This window comes from Olea europaea, chromosome 7 (genome assembly GCF_002742605.1).
Source record: "Olea europaea var. sylvestris chromosome 7, O_europaea_v1, whole genome shotgun sequence".
Taxonomy (NCBI): domain Eukaryota; kingdom Viridiplantae; phylum Streptophyta; class Magnoliopsida; order Lamiales; family Oleaceae; genus Olea; species Olea europaea.
Window position 1 is genome coordinate 19,672,186 of NC_036243.1, and position 14,988 is coordinate 19,687,173.

The 14,988-nt window shown below is 33.7% G+C and overlaps 1 protein-coding gene across 1 annotated transcript; it reads right to left on the reverse strand.

Moving 5' to 3' along the window:
• Positions 1-92: 92 nt before the first annotated feature.
• On the reverse strand, positions 93-7,989 carry LOC111397317 (formin-like protein 5). The gene is made up of 7 exons (XM_023024168.1): positions 7,347-7,989; positions 5,029-5,731; positions 4,265-4,940; positions 3,993-4,195; positions 2,745-2,980; positions 640-1,508; positions 93-516 (listed from the first exon to the last, which is right to left on the reverse strand). Exons 1-6 carry the CDS (start codon positions 7,512-7,514, stop codon positions 657-659), a joined length of 2,838 nt encoding a protein of 945 aa, XP_022879936.1. The 5' UTR covers positions 7,515-7,989; the 3' UTR covers positions 93-516; positions 640-656.
• Positions 7,990-14,988: the final 6,999 nt, after the last annotated feature.

A 14,988-nucleotide genomic window follows, 5' to 3' on the forward strand; every position in this document is an offset into this window, starting at 1 on the left:
GTCAACTTCAAGGTTAACAGACTGCAGAATATAAGAAATTATGTAACGCTGAAGGAAAAAGAAAAAAAATCATATTTCTTAACCTCAGCAGAAAATTGAAATTCCATTTTATAAAATACATGAATCAATTATCAATCACTGAATTTAGCAAAATACATATTACCTTTTACATCTAATTTAAGCATTTGTTTCAGATGATTCCCAGTAATGCACTGGCTACTTGTTCGATTCAAAAACGGAAACAAAAAAAATAAAAAATAGAAAAAGGAATATGGACAGAACTCAAAAAAGAATAATGAAAAATAAACAATTACAATAAATTAAATATGATCCATAATTGAAGCTCCATTAAAGCAAAGCTAAGAAACTTCTATCAAGTCTTCCTCCCTGCAACATTGAAACTTGAAACTTCGGTTAGCTTTGCAGCTAGAAGCGCCATTAATAGTAGTCAAAGGAAAGAGTCGAAAATGTATCACTGTATCCGCCTTTACGGTAATCTCTGCTGCTCTGCACTACCTAAATACATGCCAATGTGAAGTAAATAACGTCTTGTATTAACGTATCGCAAGTTGTCTAGATTCGAAACTATTATATATTTTCACATCCTCGTAAGAGAAATTGTGGAACGAGTTATTATACCTGTTCTGATTAAACAACTAGGAGTCATCGTCTGAACTAGAACTGTCCATCCGTCTATCCATGATAGCTGGAAACAACCGCTGACGAGGATCAATGGGAGGATTCTGGCGGGGATCGGTACGTGTCACAGTCGAATTTTCTTTTCGAGGTGTCCTATATGGTTTTATTGGCGAATTTTTCACATCTTTACATACCTTATCTAAAATTATCAGAAAATCCCGAACAATAACAAATAATCGTAAACCCTCATCCTTCCCAGCATTTCCATGAAAGTAATCTGCTGTGCTCTTCACCAGAGCCATTATTCTTTTCTCTTCCTCGAGTAACCACGTAACATCAACCTCAGCATTCTGCACAAAACTTTTTAAAGTCTGGTGAAACCCATTTCCTTCTGGTATATTCTTCATTTCCAAATTCAGAAAACCTTGGGCTTTTATAAGTGACTGACTAAGCTTTGAAACAATTCCTGCTAAGCCGTCGGGGTCTAATATTGCAGCTCTCCTTACATTTTCAAGCTCACCAGCCAGACCTGAGACAACCTGCAGGCCAATGTTTCTATAATGCTCATCTGAATCTTGGTAAGAATCCTCAAGTTGATCATTAGATTTGAGGCTGGATGTGATCCGGCTCTGTTTGTCCGCCCGGGCAGCTCGTACACCTTCTGAACGGATTATCTCTTGAACAACAAAGTGCAAGAGCGTCGTTTTTCCATCTGTTCCCTTTACATCAGATAATTTTAGAAGGGTATCAAGCTTAAATGCCTGTGCACCACCCCTGAATGTTCCATCATTCATGCGATTTCCAGTTTTAAGAACAGCCTCAAGAAGTTTGAGAAACAACCTGCTTTTCCGGAGTTCTGCGCAAGCAGCCTTCAATTTAAATTGAGATGGCGTAAGTATAATTTTTTAGAAAGATTAAGGCAATCAGTGTCATTGCTGATAAATGCATCGAAAAGATTAGAATTTAGAAACCATATGCCATTGTATGATCATTGTCATATTTTTAGTTTATGACTCATGCATGAGTGTGTGCAAGTGCATCATGTATTACTTCTTATTTATCTTCTTTTATTTAAATTTCTTCCCCGGAAGGGGGGGGGTTACAAATGGTATTTAAACCTCTCCCCATTGCATTTCAAGGTAAAGAGAACAAAGCCCTGTTTGATGGGGCTTAAAATCTAGATTTTAATCTAAGTCAAAGTCAACAATTAATTTTAACCACATACTTTACTGCCAATTCGTCGCCCGGTCCATTTTCTGAATATTTTTAATTAGAAAAATATAACATTTGCTTTTAAAAAATATTTCCAACTTTAACATTTGACATTTAGCCGGCTGCATTAAATGCGTGATGCAGCCAGCTAAATGCATGGTGCAGCACATTTAAGTCCAATGGGGGGCATAGTCCCCTGCATATTTTTTATGGGAAAAAATACAGCTCAGCTGCTGGGGCCGTGGAGGTGATACCCAACACAGCCCAGGGTCCTATATTAAAGGTTTTGACATCCCTACTTCAAGCATTATATCAAGCATAAAATGCATCAAGAGGGGAGAGAGTAAATAAAAAAGCATAGCCAGTTCCAAACACTGAGCAATTATTTAAGATTTGATAGAAAACGAAAGGTGCTGCAAGCATTCTTGTACTGAACAAGCATGAGAAATTAGTTTACTGACATGAAAATTGTGGTATCTAACTAGAAGAATAACCAATGGTCTCATAATTTACACCAGGTTATGGAAGAGGTTGTAGATTCATCACTTTCAATTGCTCTCACATTAATATATAAAGAAAAAAGTGAAAATAACACATGGAAAGGTAAAAGGTGAATGCTGAAAAGTCACTGCACTACAACAAAAATTTTCACCTTTCTATGGATTTTGTTTTGAACTCTTTATACATGAGATTAAATATATTACACATTTCTAAGGGACAGCATAAAATTTAGTCCATCCATGAGAGACTTGCATCACAAAATTTAGTTACCCAGAATCACTACATTTCATATTTCCTGAAATGATTGTGGAACTAATATTCATTACTGAATGGACATTTCTTAATAATTATAAGCTGATAAAAAGATGCAATTTATAGCAAGAATGGCGCACCTCTAAGATTGCAAAAGACTCTTTTACCATTGCTGTATCCTCCTGCAGAGTGCACATAAAAAGCAAGGATTCTAGCCTCTTAAAGGCAAATGGAATGTCCACCAAGACTTTAAGGAAGCGGTCTGCAGGCCCAAGTTGAGAAAGCTTCCCACTGTAGAGCCTCAGCTTCAATTCTTCGTCAGATGTCGGAGCCATCTTTAACAAATTCTGAACAAGCTCTGATGGAAGCTCATTGCCTAATTTAATTCAGTAGGTCAGCCGCTTTCTTGAGATATAAAATCACCATAAAGCAATAGCAAATTCAGGCTTTTATGAAATGGATTCAGAATAATAAACCAATACAATAATTAAAATGTTTGATGGATAGTTGCAGATAACAAGCAAAATGGTTAATCTTGCATTTAGATTGTGCAAGCTTCCTCGAGCAAAGTGCTTCTCTCTTCCTTTGAGAGCAGACAATTAAATCTTCATTATAGTTTTAGCATCTTTCATTGAGGTCCATATATAAAGTTCATTTGTAATAGTCATCAGTATACCTAGCATTCTATTATTGCCCATCTAATATGATAAGGCATAAAATAAGATGATCCAAGAGTGCCCTAAGAGGCATTGGGCACTATCAATAAGATTCTCGAGAAAAAGATTACAGATCCTTTGAATTGAAGAGTTCAGAAATATGACTACATAAGGGAAAAAACTAACAATATCGACGTGAATACAAAGGAATAAGTCTGAATCATGTGCTACTTCACCTAATGCAGCAAAGTAGACACAGAAAAATAAAAACAAACCTCTTGACTTAGAAAGAAAGGATATCAAGATATAATCAATATAAAAGATATCAAGGAGTAGTTCTGAATCATGTTTTGTATTTCTAATATGTCAAGATACTCCCTATGACAACAGGAATATTAGAGTACTAGCACCTCTAACTCAGCTCAAACCTATTGGAAAAAATGATGAAATACGAAAACAAATGTTTACTTTTGTCAAAAATCGCTTATTATGTTTATTGACTCTCAAATAAATGTTATCGGCCATATCAGTCCTCCCTCCCTTTTGATGCAACATGTTGTAGCAGAGTTATGCATAAATCAGATCATCTGATCAATCAATGAATTAAATGAAATCCAACTTTTATCTGATTTAGTCATCATAACTTGTTTTCAAGTATTTTTTCCTATAATGAAGTTCTTCTCTTTAAGTAAATTGTCTCAGAAAATTTTAATAAGAAACAAAATATGTCACCTTCATGAAGTGCATCACATACTTCTTCTGTAGTCACATTTAATGCTTTGAGAAGAATTGATAAATTCTGTGACTTCTTTGAATCAATTATTTGGATATATTGGGTTGAAGGATCTTGGGATGAAGACTCTTTCTTGAATACATTCTTGTTTTTCTCAGCAGGGGCATAGCCAAATAGAGTTTCTATCATCTCTTCATTGAACCTGTTCATAGAAGTATTTACTTCCATATATAAATCAATTAACAAACTACAATGAGGGGGGAATACTTACTGGAAGGACCCTGATTTGATTTGATGCCAAACCATTGAATGATCAGGGTTGGCCAAAACCTTATCCCAGAAGAAAGGCTTCAGCTTAGCTTTAGAACCAGCAGCCTCTCCTTCATCAGTTGAAGTAGCAATTGATGGATGATTCTGTCCGAGTGGCGAAGGTCGAGGAGGCTTTAAGCCTATGGAAGGAGGCCTTGGTGGAGGGCCACCAGTAGGTGGAAGAGGTGGTGGACGTGGACCAGTCTTGATGCCAGAGGGTATAGGAGGTGGAGGAGCGGGTCCAGGCAGGGGAGGACGTGGTCCACCAAATGAAGGATTAAGAGGCGGAGGTGGTGGTGGTGGCGGTGGCGGTGGTACAGGAGGTGGGGCCGCAGGACAGACTGTATTGCCTGCAGGTGGCTTAGAAGGATCTGTCCTTCCAGGTGGTGGCTTCAGTGGAGGCAGTCCTGGTGTAGCCAACATTCCAGGTGGTAGACCTGCTGAATTCATGACGGAGTTGACAGCAGCTCCAGCATTTGCTCCAACTGGAAGCTCAATTTTTGAATCACTTATAGAATGTGACTCCACATAGAAACTGTGACCACTTTTGTTGTGGTTTGACTTGCCAGTAAATGACTGATTACCAAGATTTTCTCCATTTATTGAAGTTGTCAGGCCAAATGACTTCTGCGGAGAGGCTGAAAGATCAAAATTCAGAAGAAAAATCAGAACAAGAAAATGCAATATAGTCTCTTAAAGAAGAAATATTAGGAACAGCAAATGTACCAATCGAATATTCACTTAAGCTTAAGCTAAGAAGAGGCCTTTCGTCGTTTCTTCCCAGTGCAGAGCCAGTCCCACAGAATCTACGATAGCATAAAAAGAGCAGCACAGAAAGGGCAAGTGTCACCCCAGCAGTCACAACAACTGCAATGACAATGGTTTTCTTGTTGCTCTTTTTCTTGTCTGATGCCACACCAGAAGAAGAATTTGGATCCACGGATCGTTCACCGGCTGTAGGGGGCAGGTTTGACAAGCCGGAGTCTGGAGGAAAAAATGGAGGCAGTGGAGGGCTAGCAGGACTTTGAACATTAGGAGTTATTGGAATTGAAGGTGCTGGATTAGGGGATGAAACCATCAGGGATGGAGCAGGTGCTTCTCCAAATGTCTGAACTAATTCACGGCGTCTAGATGGATCAGACCTGGGAAAGAAGAATCCCAAGTACCTGGTATACCAATTTTTTACACCTCTCTCTTCTCCAGATATAAGAAACGTAAGTTTTTTCTCCATTAAACAATCCAAAAGGATCTGCTTAACTTGAGGTTGCAACATGCTGACAGTTTTATGGAGATCTTCTTTGGTTGATGACCTGATACTTAGAAGTTCCTTACTGTAGCTCGACCATTGCTCTGGGAGATATAGTTCACGATCTAGAGCTGTTTGGGCAAGTATCAACTCTGGCCTGCAATGTATCCATAACAATTCAGCCTGCAGCATGAGAATTTCATCAGATTCTTGGTGTGCATTGTCAAAATGTATAAATGGGCATACATGACATTCCAGACTCTGATCAAGCTCATTCCCTAAAAATTAACTTTGAAAAGACGAGAGAAGAATATGGAACTTTTTTTTCTTCCTTATAGGATCATTTCCTTCTAAAAATTTAATAAGTGTTTGCTTAATTACACTCATAAAAACATAATGTTTCTAAGAAGAAAATCTTTAAATGATGGCTTCAAAGATACAAAATTACTTCTTCCATTAATTATAAGCGTATAATTGATGAGACAAAAATAACCTACAAAACTTTAACAATATACAAGACATCATCAAAAGACATGTTAGATCAAGGTAATTAGAACAATGTGTGAGAAGCCCATGAAAGTTTTAAAAGACAAGTAGAATAATGTATCATAAAACTGGAGTAAAGAAAAACTTGTTTCCACGTGTATCAAAACTTTCCTTTGACAATGGAAAATTCTAAATTAAGTAGCACAGGAAGGTCATTTAACCCAAATTTAAAAGGCCACTCTACTTCCTATAGTATCATACAAGTTTGGTACTAAGAAGAGAAAAATCTAAGAGCATGTTTGGGAAAGTGATTGTAAGCTATGAGTCCTACGGAATGTATAAATAATAAGTGAGTAATAGTTGTTGGTCCTACAAGTATGTCTGCTAGAAGTGATTATTTTAATTTAAGCACATCCCAACATGTACTAAATTAAAGAAGATGGAAAGAAATGATATATAAATTAATGAAGTGGCTCGTTAATCGACAACGTTTATACATATAATCGACTTAATATCAATTTTACAAATTTGACAAAAGCTATTTTTGGAATGATAAGCATCCAATATTCTTTTAAGTGCGAAAGATGACAAATTTGACTGATGTATTTCATGGAAAATTATCGCTGTTTCTTTCACAGACCATCTCTATTCAACTATGTTTCTTATAAAATAAAAAAAGGGATAGTTAAAAGAAGACAGTGATGAGAAAGAACTAGAAAAGATCCGCCCAATTCAATGCCACCAATTTTATCTTTCTTCAACAGAATTACTGCATTACTCAATCTTATTATAAGAAATGGAGAAAACATAAGACAGGAAAACTAAAGAAGGATTCTTTCTCTTCTAAATTATTATGAATATATTTGGGAGATGTCCTTTAATCTTATCAACGTGAAGGACTTCGTAGACAAGAAAATGGGAAAAGGGAAATGTCTTACCGCTACTTTCTAACTTGACCGTAAAATGGGGAACACAACCTTAGTGAAGAATGATAACATATATGCGGGCATTCCTTAACACGCAAGATTAAAAGCTTACATATGCAACAACACAAATGTACATAAGGCTTTTTGGTGGCACGAAATGTGTGACACATTTCTCGATCAAATTAGCATAGGAATGTTTCTCGACATGGGAAACAAATTCATTTTCAAGACCATGCTGCTAAACAAAATACAATAAAATCTCCCATAAAAAATATCCCATTAAAGTTTATATATATATGCACACAAGTATGATAAATGTGTATTTAGAGGTATATATATGTGTTTGTGGAATAGAGAAAGTGAAACAAGAAGTAATGACTCAGTACCATGTCCTTATTTATCCCCCCAGAGTAGATTAGATACGCCAGTAAAGGTTCTTCTTCCTCCATCTTGCTCTCCATGGCTACCGTTACTAAAGTGAAAAATAGAAATACAAAAGAAATGCAATAAACAACTTTTCTGATACCCATTTTTTCTTGAATTATCATCATCATCCCAGCAAACTCATGAAGTAAAATCCGAAACTCATGTAATCACGAATTCTCAAATGCTAAAGTAAACCTTCAAAGTCCAAATATTCACAGCTTTCTTCAACGACTCATCTCAGTTTTCGGCAAGACCAGCCGTCAAATAGCTCAAACATGGAGTTTTAACCAAGAATCTCGATAAATCACCTCAAGATTCAATAAACAACCAAAAAATCTCTATTTATTGCCAAACTGGAATACTTCAAATGCCCAAAAGATGATGAATTCTTGAACTCGTGTCGGGTGAATTGAATCTGGGAAATTCCTTAGCTCGTGGGGTTTTTCGTTTTTGTGTAGGATCAGATCCATAAAAAGAAGCTTTCCGAAATGTAAAAGAAAAAAATACAGACTGGGTCAGATATCGCGTGATTGACCAAGGAAAATTATTTTCAAGAAAAAGTGGATGGTTTTCTTGGAAGGCGCCGTATGAAAGTTGACAAACATTTACTGGTTCATCAAAGGGTTTTTTTCCACTTTGTTGGTGCGTTTTCTATTTAAGTAAATTACATTGACGCCCTTTGAGTATCAATTGTTACACTTCCGCCCATTCTCTTTTCAGATATTATTTTTAAAAAAAATTCCCTCCTTGTTTTTTTTTTTTTTTTTTTTTTTTTTCGTTTTTTAAATTTTTGTGTTTTTTTTTTGGGGTGTTTTTTTTTTTTTTTTTTTTTTTTGACTACGTATTGTAATAAATATATGTTTCTCATTTTTACCATACTATTTTTCCACCCGTGCAATACACGGGCTATGTTATTTTTTAGGTAATATTATGGTGTGAAAATATCTATTTATTTCTCTCGATAAATCTACAAATTTGATTACTTGTTGTGTAAAGGAATAAAGAAAAAAAGTAGAGGTGGGCGTGGGTCGATTCGGTTCTAAAGAGAACCGATTAGAACCGAACCGAACCAAAATTTTCGGGTATCTAATAAATGGAACCGTCGGGTACAAATATAATTATGAAATCGTTCGGGTTCGGTTCCGTTCGGTTAAATTCGATTCGATTCAATTCCGTTCGGTTCTATATTATAATTAAATTTTTTAACATTTATAACAACATTATATAAATACAACTAAGGACACATTCAATGGTTTTTTAATGTCAGAGACTAGTAGACTACCTTGTTCAAATGATCGCTACGGTCAAATCGTCAAAGTTTCGGTCAGAGGAGGTCACAGTTTCGATCGGAGGTCGCAGCGTCGGTCGACAATTGTATAGGTTTTGGAATGTTAGCGAGGCTGCGAGAGTCAAGACAACGTTATGCACTTTAGTGTAGGTGTTTAGGGTTATTTAGTGAATTGGATCTTGATGGGCTAAGAAATAAAACAATAAAATAGGTAATTGGGCCAAAATTTTGGATTTAGAAATTATTAATTTGTTTAGAAAAAATTAAAATTAAAATAATTTGATTTATTCAATATAAAAAAAATTAGAAAGATTCGGTTCTTATCAATTCAGATACTCGTTCAAGTATTTAATTTGACAAGAACCGTCGGGTTCGGTTCAATTCGGAATATTTGCCCAACCCTAAAAAAAAGTATATATATTTTTTTATAGATGTTGCTTAAAGAAATAGAGAAAAGTAGGAAAAATAATATAACAATTTATAAAAGCAGCAGATCTCCCCTTATTTTGGGAAAGCTAGCGGCCGCGTGTGAATTCTTTCAAGGCAAGGGGCGGCCTGATTCGACATTGTTGTTTACTCTGATCCGGTCGAGGTGGTTTTCGTTTACCAGCACGTAGGTGGTCTAAATTCCTATGACCGAGTCTTTCTGGCCCCTCATATAAATTATAAAGTGATAATAAACCATATATATGATTTAATATACTCCGTGTCACATTATATAAGGGTAAAATAGATTTGTATAAAAAATATATATCAATCACTAAGGAAAAAAGGAAATTATATTGAGAAAATTGTCGCGAAAAAATAATAAACATTAATAAAATAATTGATTTTTTTAAAGAAAAAAGAACGAGTTATACGTATTTTCTAACACATACGTTTTATGCACGTTTAACTATTTTTTGATATTCATTTAGATCATTCGATGTATCTATTATATAGTTCTTGAAATCAACTTCGAGAGAATATAGAAGATTTATAAAGATTTGTGATAGGTTTTAAAAAAAATTAAATAAATAAATCACCTAATGAAAAAGGAAAAAAGTTGACACAAAAAAATATCAATCACCCAATAAAAAAAATATGACACTAAGCATCATTATTAATAAAAAAAAAAAAAAAAAAAAAAGGAGAGGCCGACAGAGCAACTCCGTGCATGCAAAATTGCTCCTGGGTGCCAGGAATTGCTCAGGAGCAATTTTGCTCCTAGCATCCAAATTGCTCCGCGTGCGCGGAGTTGCTCTATTGGTTTTTTTTTTGTCAAAATTTTTTTTTCCATTATGTGATTTATTTAATTTTTTTTATAAAAATCTATCATAAATTTTCTATATTCTCTCGAAACTCATTTCGAGAACTATATCATAAACACATCGAATCATCTAAATGAATATCGAAAATAGTTAAACGTATATTAAACGTGTGTGTTAAAAAATGCATATAACTCGTCTTTTTTCTTAAAAAATCAATTATTCTATTGATGTTTTTTGCGACAATAATTTTTGACGTTTCTAATAAACTTTTAAATTTTTTTAATTTCAAAAGAGACATCATTTAAAAAATTAAAAATTTGGATAACAAGCTAACTTTATAAATTCATCGACAATTATATAGTAGTCGAATGTATAAATCTTCTATATTCTCTCGAAACTCATTTCAAGAACTATGTTATAGACACAAATACGGTAAGGTGCAAATATGGTAAGTTGCTTGCAAATATGGTAAGCTGTAAATACAGTAAGCTACTTGCAAATATGGTAAGCTGCATATACAGCATATTGCATATACGATATGCTTAAAATCAGTATCTAAACTACATATACGGTATGCGATAATCCTGTTTCATTAACACCACAATATTCCAACAATAAGTAGCTTTTGCAATTATAAGAGAATGAGTAATTAATATTTTTTTACCTGTAAGTAGCTTTTACAATTATAAATTTTTTATTACTTTTAAATAATTTGAAGTGTTTTTTTATATATATAACTTTTTACATTTTAGATAGTGTAATTTTTTTATTAATATTTAATTTAAACTCTAAATATTTACTTAAAAATGTTGAAGTTAATATTTTTTTATCTATAAGTAGCTTTTACAATTATAGATTTTTTTATTACTTTTAAACTCTTGTTTGAGCCCCATTCTTTTGAAAAAATTCATTTTTCAATAATATTTTGATATCATTTCAACCACACATTTTTTAATAAAATAATATTACACGCAAATCCAAAACTTTTCCTCATTTTTTAACCACACATTTCCTATTAATACACTATTCAAAAATTCATTCTTTCCCAAAAAATGGGGCTCAAACAAGGGCTAAATAAATTAAAGTGATTTTTTTACTTATAAGTAATTTTTTACATTTTAGAAATAAAAAATAACTTTTATATAAAAAATTATTTAAAAAAATATTATTACTAATAAAATTATAGGATATGGTCGATAGTTGATAGCGTGAGAAAATGGAAAAAAGTATTGTGTGTCAAATTCAAAGCATGTAAGCTGCAGGTAAAATAGAAAACGATGTCATTTCTGAAGACCAATTAAAATAAAATAAAATTACAGTATGATAAAATATTATTTAAAAATATATTACTACTAATAAAATAAGGAGGGAATACGAAAAAAATATTTTGTATTCAAAAGTCAAAACCAATTTAGGAACAGTTAACTCAACAAAGTGTGAGATGAGGGTTACAATAATGAATAGTACATTCCAAAGCGACTCTTATAAGAGAAGGTAGGACTTCCAAAGTGGCTCTTATAAAAGAAGATAGGAAATAATGTTCTACTTCATTGTTCAATAAAGTTGGAATATATTTGTATTCATTGTATGATAAAACCATGGTCCACTATCATATAAATAGGTGATGAATTGAGAATGAATAGCATGATACCTTTTTTTTCAAGGTGTGAAAATAGTTTTATTCATTTGAATTTTTTATTAACATGGATAGGAAATATTTTCCTCTTGTTGGAAATCTACTTATCATGCATAACGGAAAACAAAACAATTTTCAATGTCCATCAGGAATAGTCTTTGTGTTTAGATAAAAATTGTGATAAAAATCATATTATTTTCTAGATCTACAAACCCCTTTGCTTTTTCTTTATTCAAGCAACTTTGATCTGCCTCCCACAACTGTCCAATTGTCTAGTTCCTACGATGATCCACACAAAGAACAAGATTGTAGGATTAAGATTTTCTTCTTGTGCTAGCAATAATAATGAACTTTCTCTACAAATTTTGAAAACCCTAATCATATTTATATAAGCCAAACGGGCTTGGCCTAACCCGATCCAATATTTAATTAACATATTTAATTAATTTCGATCCGTGAATTAATTAATCCAATTAACTAATTCAGACCTATAAATAAGCAACACAATTAATTAATTTATCCAACGCTTGTTAAATTAATTAATTAACAAATCACAATCTTCCAATTATCCTTTTGTGTGCGACTAATCAGGTTCCCGATTACGATGTCTAACGATATGAAATATTATTTTGATCTAATCAAAATTGATAAATTAAAACACCCTTTTAATTTATCACAAATTCACACTCGCCGTCCCAGATTGACATCTAATAATGTGTCAGGGCAATATATGTGACAAGAAATGTCATGTAGTATGACATAATCAAACTTGTTCTTTTACTGTGAAACTATAATCCCTTCATCAATATGATCCGATCAATTACAAAATATAGAAGTGTGTCAATCTTGATTATCGAGCATATATTTCACTCCACTATTAAGTCAAGATAAGTTGAAATCTATTTTTCGACTTATGAGTATACCTTGGCCAAGAATTTTGGTATCGACTTAATTGAATAAAATGCAGATCATAATCTCTTACTATTTAAAAGTGATGAATCCTCTATTAGTCATTCACAATCTTCATATGATTCTTAACATACTCGAACGATACAGTATTAGCAGCCCTTGACAGAGCAACATCCAACACCGTCAAAACATGACTGTCCTCATATAAGGTACTATGACGACCTCAAGTACTAATTCCACTACCGAACGTTAGAGATTAATCACTGACCCTCAGATAGTTATTTATGTGGAATCTCTTGACGGGCCTCCAATTTTTGTTGTATAACAAAACATTCATGTGTTTATTTAAATTTCACCACACTTTAACTTATGAAATCAGTTATTTACTTCACAAGTAAGAAATGTCACACATGATGGTCTATTCCTAATAATAATATCCGTATCTCGCTATTACTTACGACCACAGAAAATTTAAGATTCAATCATATATAATTTGTATCGCACAATCACAATTCTTTGCGATTAACAAATTATCAAGATTTGAATCTATAGACTCTATTATTTAATTTAATTGAATATTAATTAAATAGATCTGTCATACAATGCATCAATTATATATTAAAAGTATTTACGTCCAATGTTGATTGGACTTAGGGCATGACACTTACACCTTTTTTCTTCATTTTCTTAATATTCGTTTTCTTTATTATTTTCGAGTTAGGTTTTTTCTTCACTAAAAGAACTGCTTTCTTTTTTATTTTATAGATGATTATATATTATAACACTATTTTTATTAATATCAACTTTTTATGTTAAAAATGAACAAAATGATACACTTTTGATTGGAAATGGTAAAAGGGAAGAAAAATTAAACTATAAGCCTTATTTAGCCCATATTTGACCATCATTTTTTTTTTTAAACTCATTTTAAGTTGCATATTTTTTCAATAAAATAATTTTTCGCGTGGACTTATAATTTTTTTCCTATTGTTAACTACACATCCTTTGAAAATTACTTTCTACAAAATCTATTACCGAAAAATCTTGACTAAACGGGGATTCTTTGATGCATTTTCATTGTCATGACAAGATGACATCCTCCATTCGCGTGGGCTTCTTTCACTAGGAAAAGGCCCAAGATCACCCTCCTGGGCCTCCTTAAGAGCAGCCTGGTTTACAAGTGGCACCAAAACAGTAGACTCCACTGCAGTCCATGGCCCATTGAAGTACAAACCAGCCACCTCATGGGGCTTGGACCCGCCACTATTCAACACCGCAAAGCCTAGTGCATCCGCAGCATCACCACTTACCCCCCATGGCTGCCCCACCATTATCTCCTGGCTAGTTCATGTTAGATGATATTTAATTATCTTCTAACATTATCACTTCATTTTGTTATTTAAGTGTTTTTGCCATGACATAATCGAATCGTTGAATGTAATTGTAGATTTGAAATACAAGATGAGAACTAGAAACTCGATAAAAATCTACAGATTGAAGATAGAAAAAGATCGAGATTGTGTTTTCATCATCGACAAAATTGGAACTTTTACGATTAAAATTCAATTTTTTCTTGATTTCCAACTCTTTAATTTGTACTGATTACGTGTAAAAAAAATTAAAACTAAATGAAAAATAAGTTGAACCAGAACTACCTTTACAAGTTCAATTTTCAAAGAAAATGAATTCTTCTGACCGCCTTTTACCTTACCCAAATCAATTTTAGGCTAAAATAAACAAGCTCTAATTAAAGCAAGTTTTTTCTTGCATCATTTCTTTTCCAACAATATTGAAAATGATCTTGCTAAGTGTACCCGGCGGTTTACACGCCGGGTTAAACGGGCCCACCTCGCCCCTCACATGGGACGAGGCCCCACATCGGGACCCACGTGTGGAACCCGACCCCCACGTGAGGGGACGGGTGGATCCGAGTAATCCGGCGTGTAAATCGTCGGTACAGTTGACTTTTCCCTATTGAAAAACATGTTAGTGCAAGTAGGCGTATTGTGACATTACAAATGAATGCCAATTGTTCATCTCACAGTGCTACACAGAATAAGAGGTCATTGTCATTCTTGGTGACTCATACTTTGAATTTTTTAAAATTTGGATAACTATTACTTGCGTGGGTTGAAAATTAAAAGTATAAACACTTTTATATTTCTTTTTCTGTCATATTGTCTCGTGGATTAAAAATTACTCTCAGAATAGAAGTCCTCTTCTTCTATATTAGCAGTGGCGGTCCATAGGATTTAGGGGAATTGACTTGGTTAGGTCTATTCCGGCCCAATAACTATTTCAATTTTGCTAGTCGTACATCGAAGTGTACCTAATGGTGTATACCCCACTCATATGGGTGAGGGACCCACTCGAATAAGATATCATTTCTTTTACATGGGTCCCACATTCATGTGAGTGGAGTGTACAACATTCGGTATATCTCATTATGTACCACTAGACAAATTCTAACTATTTTTACCTTAAAAATAAATTTTGTATACATGCAAAAAAAATAAAAA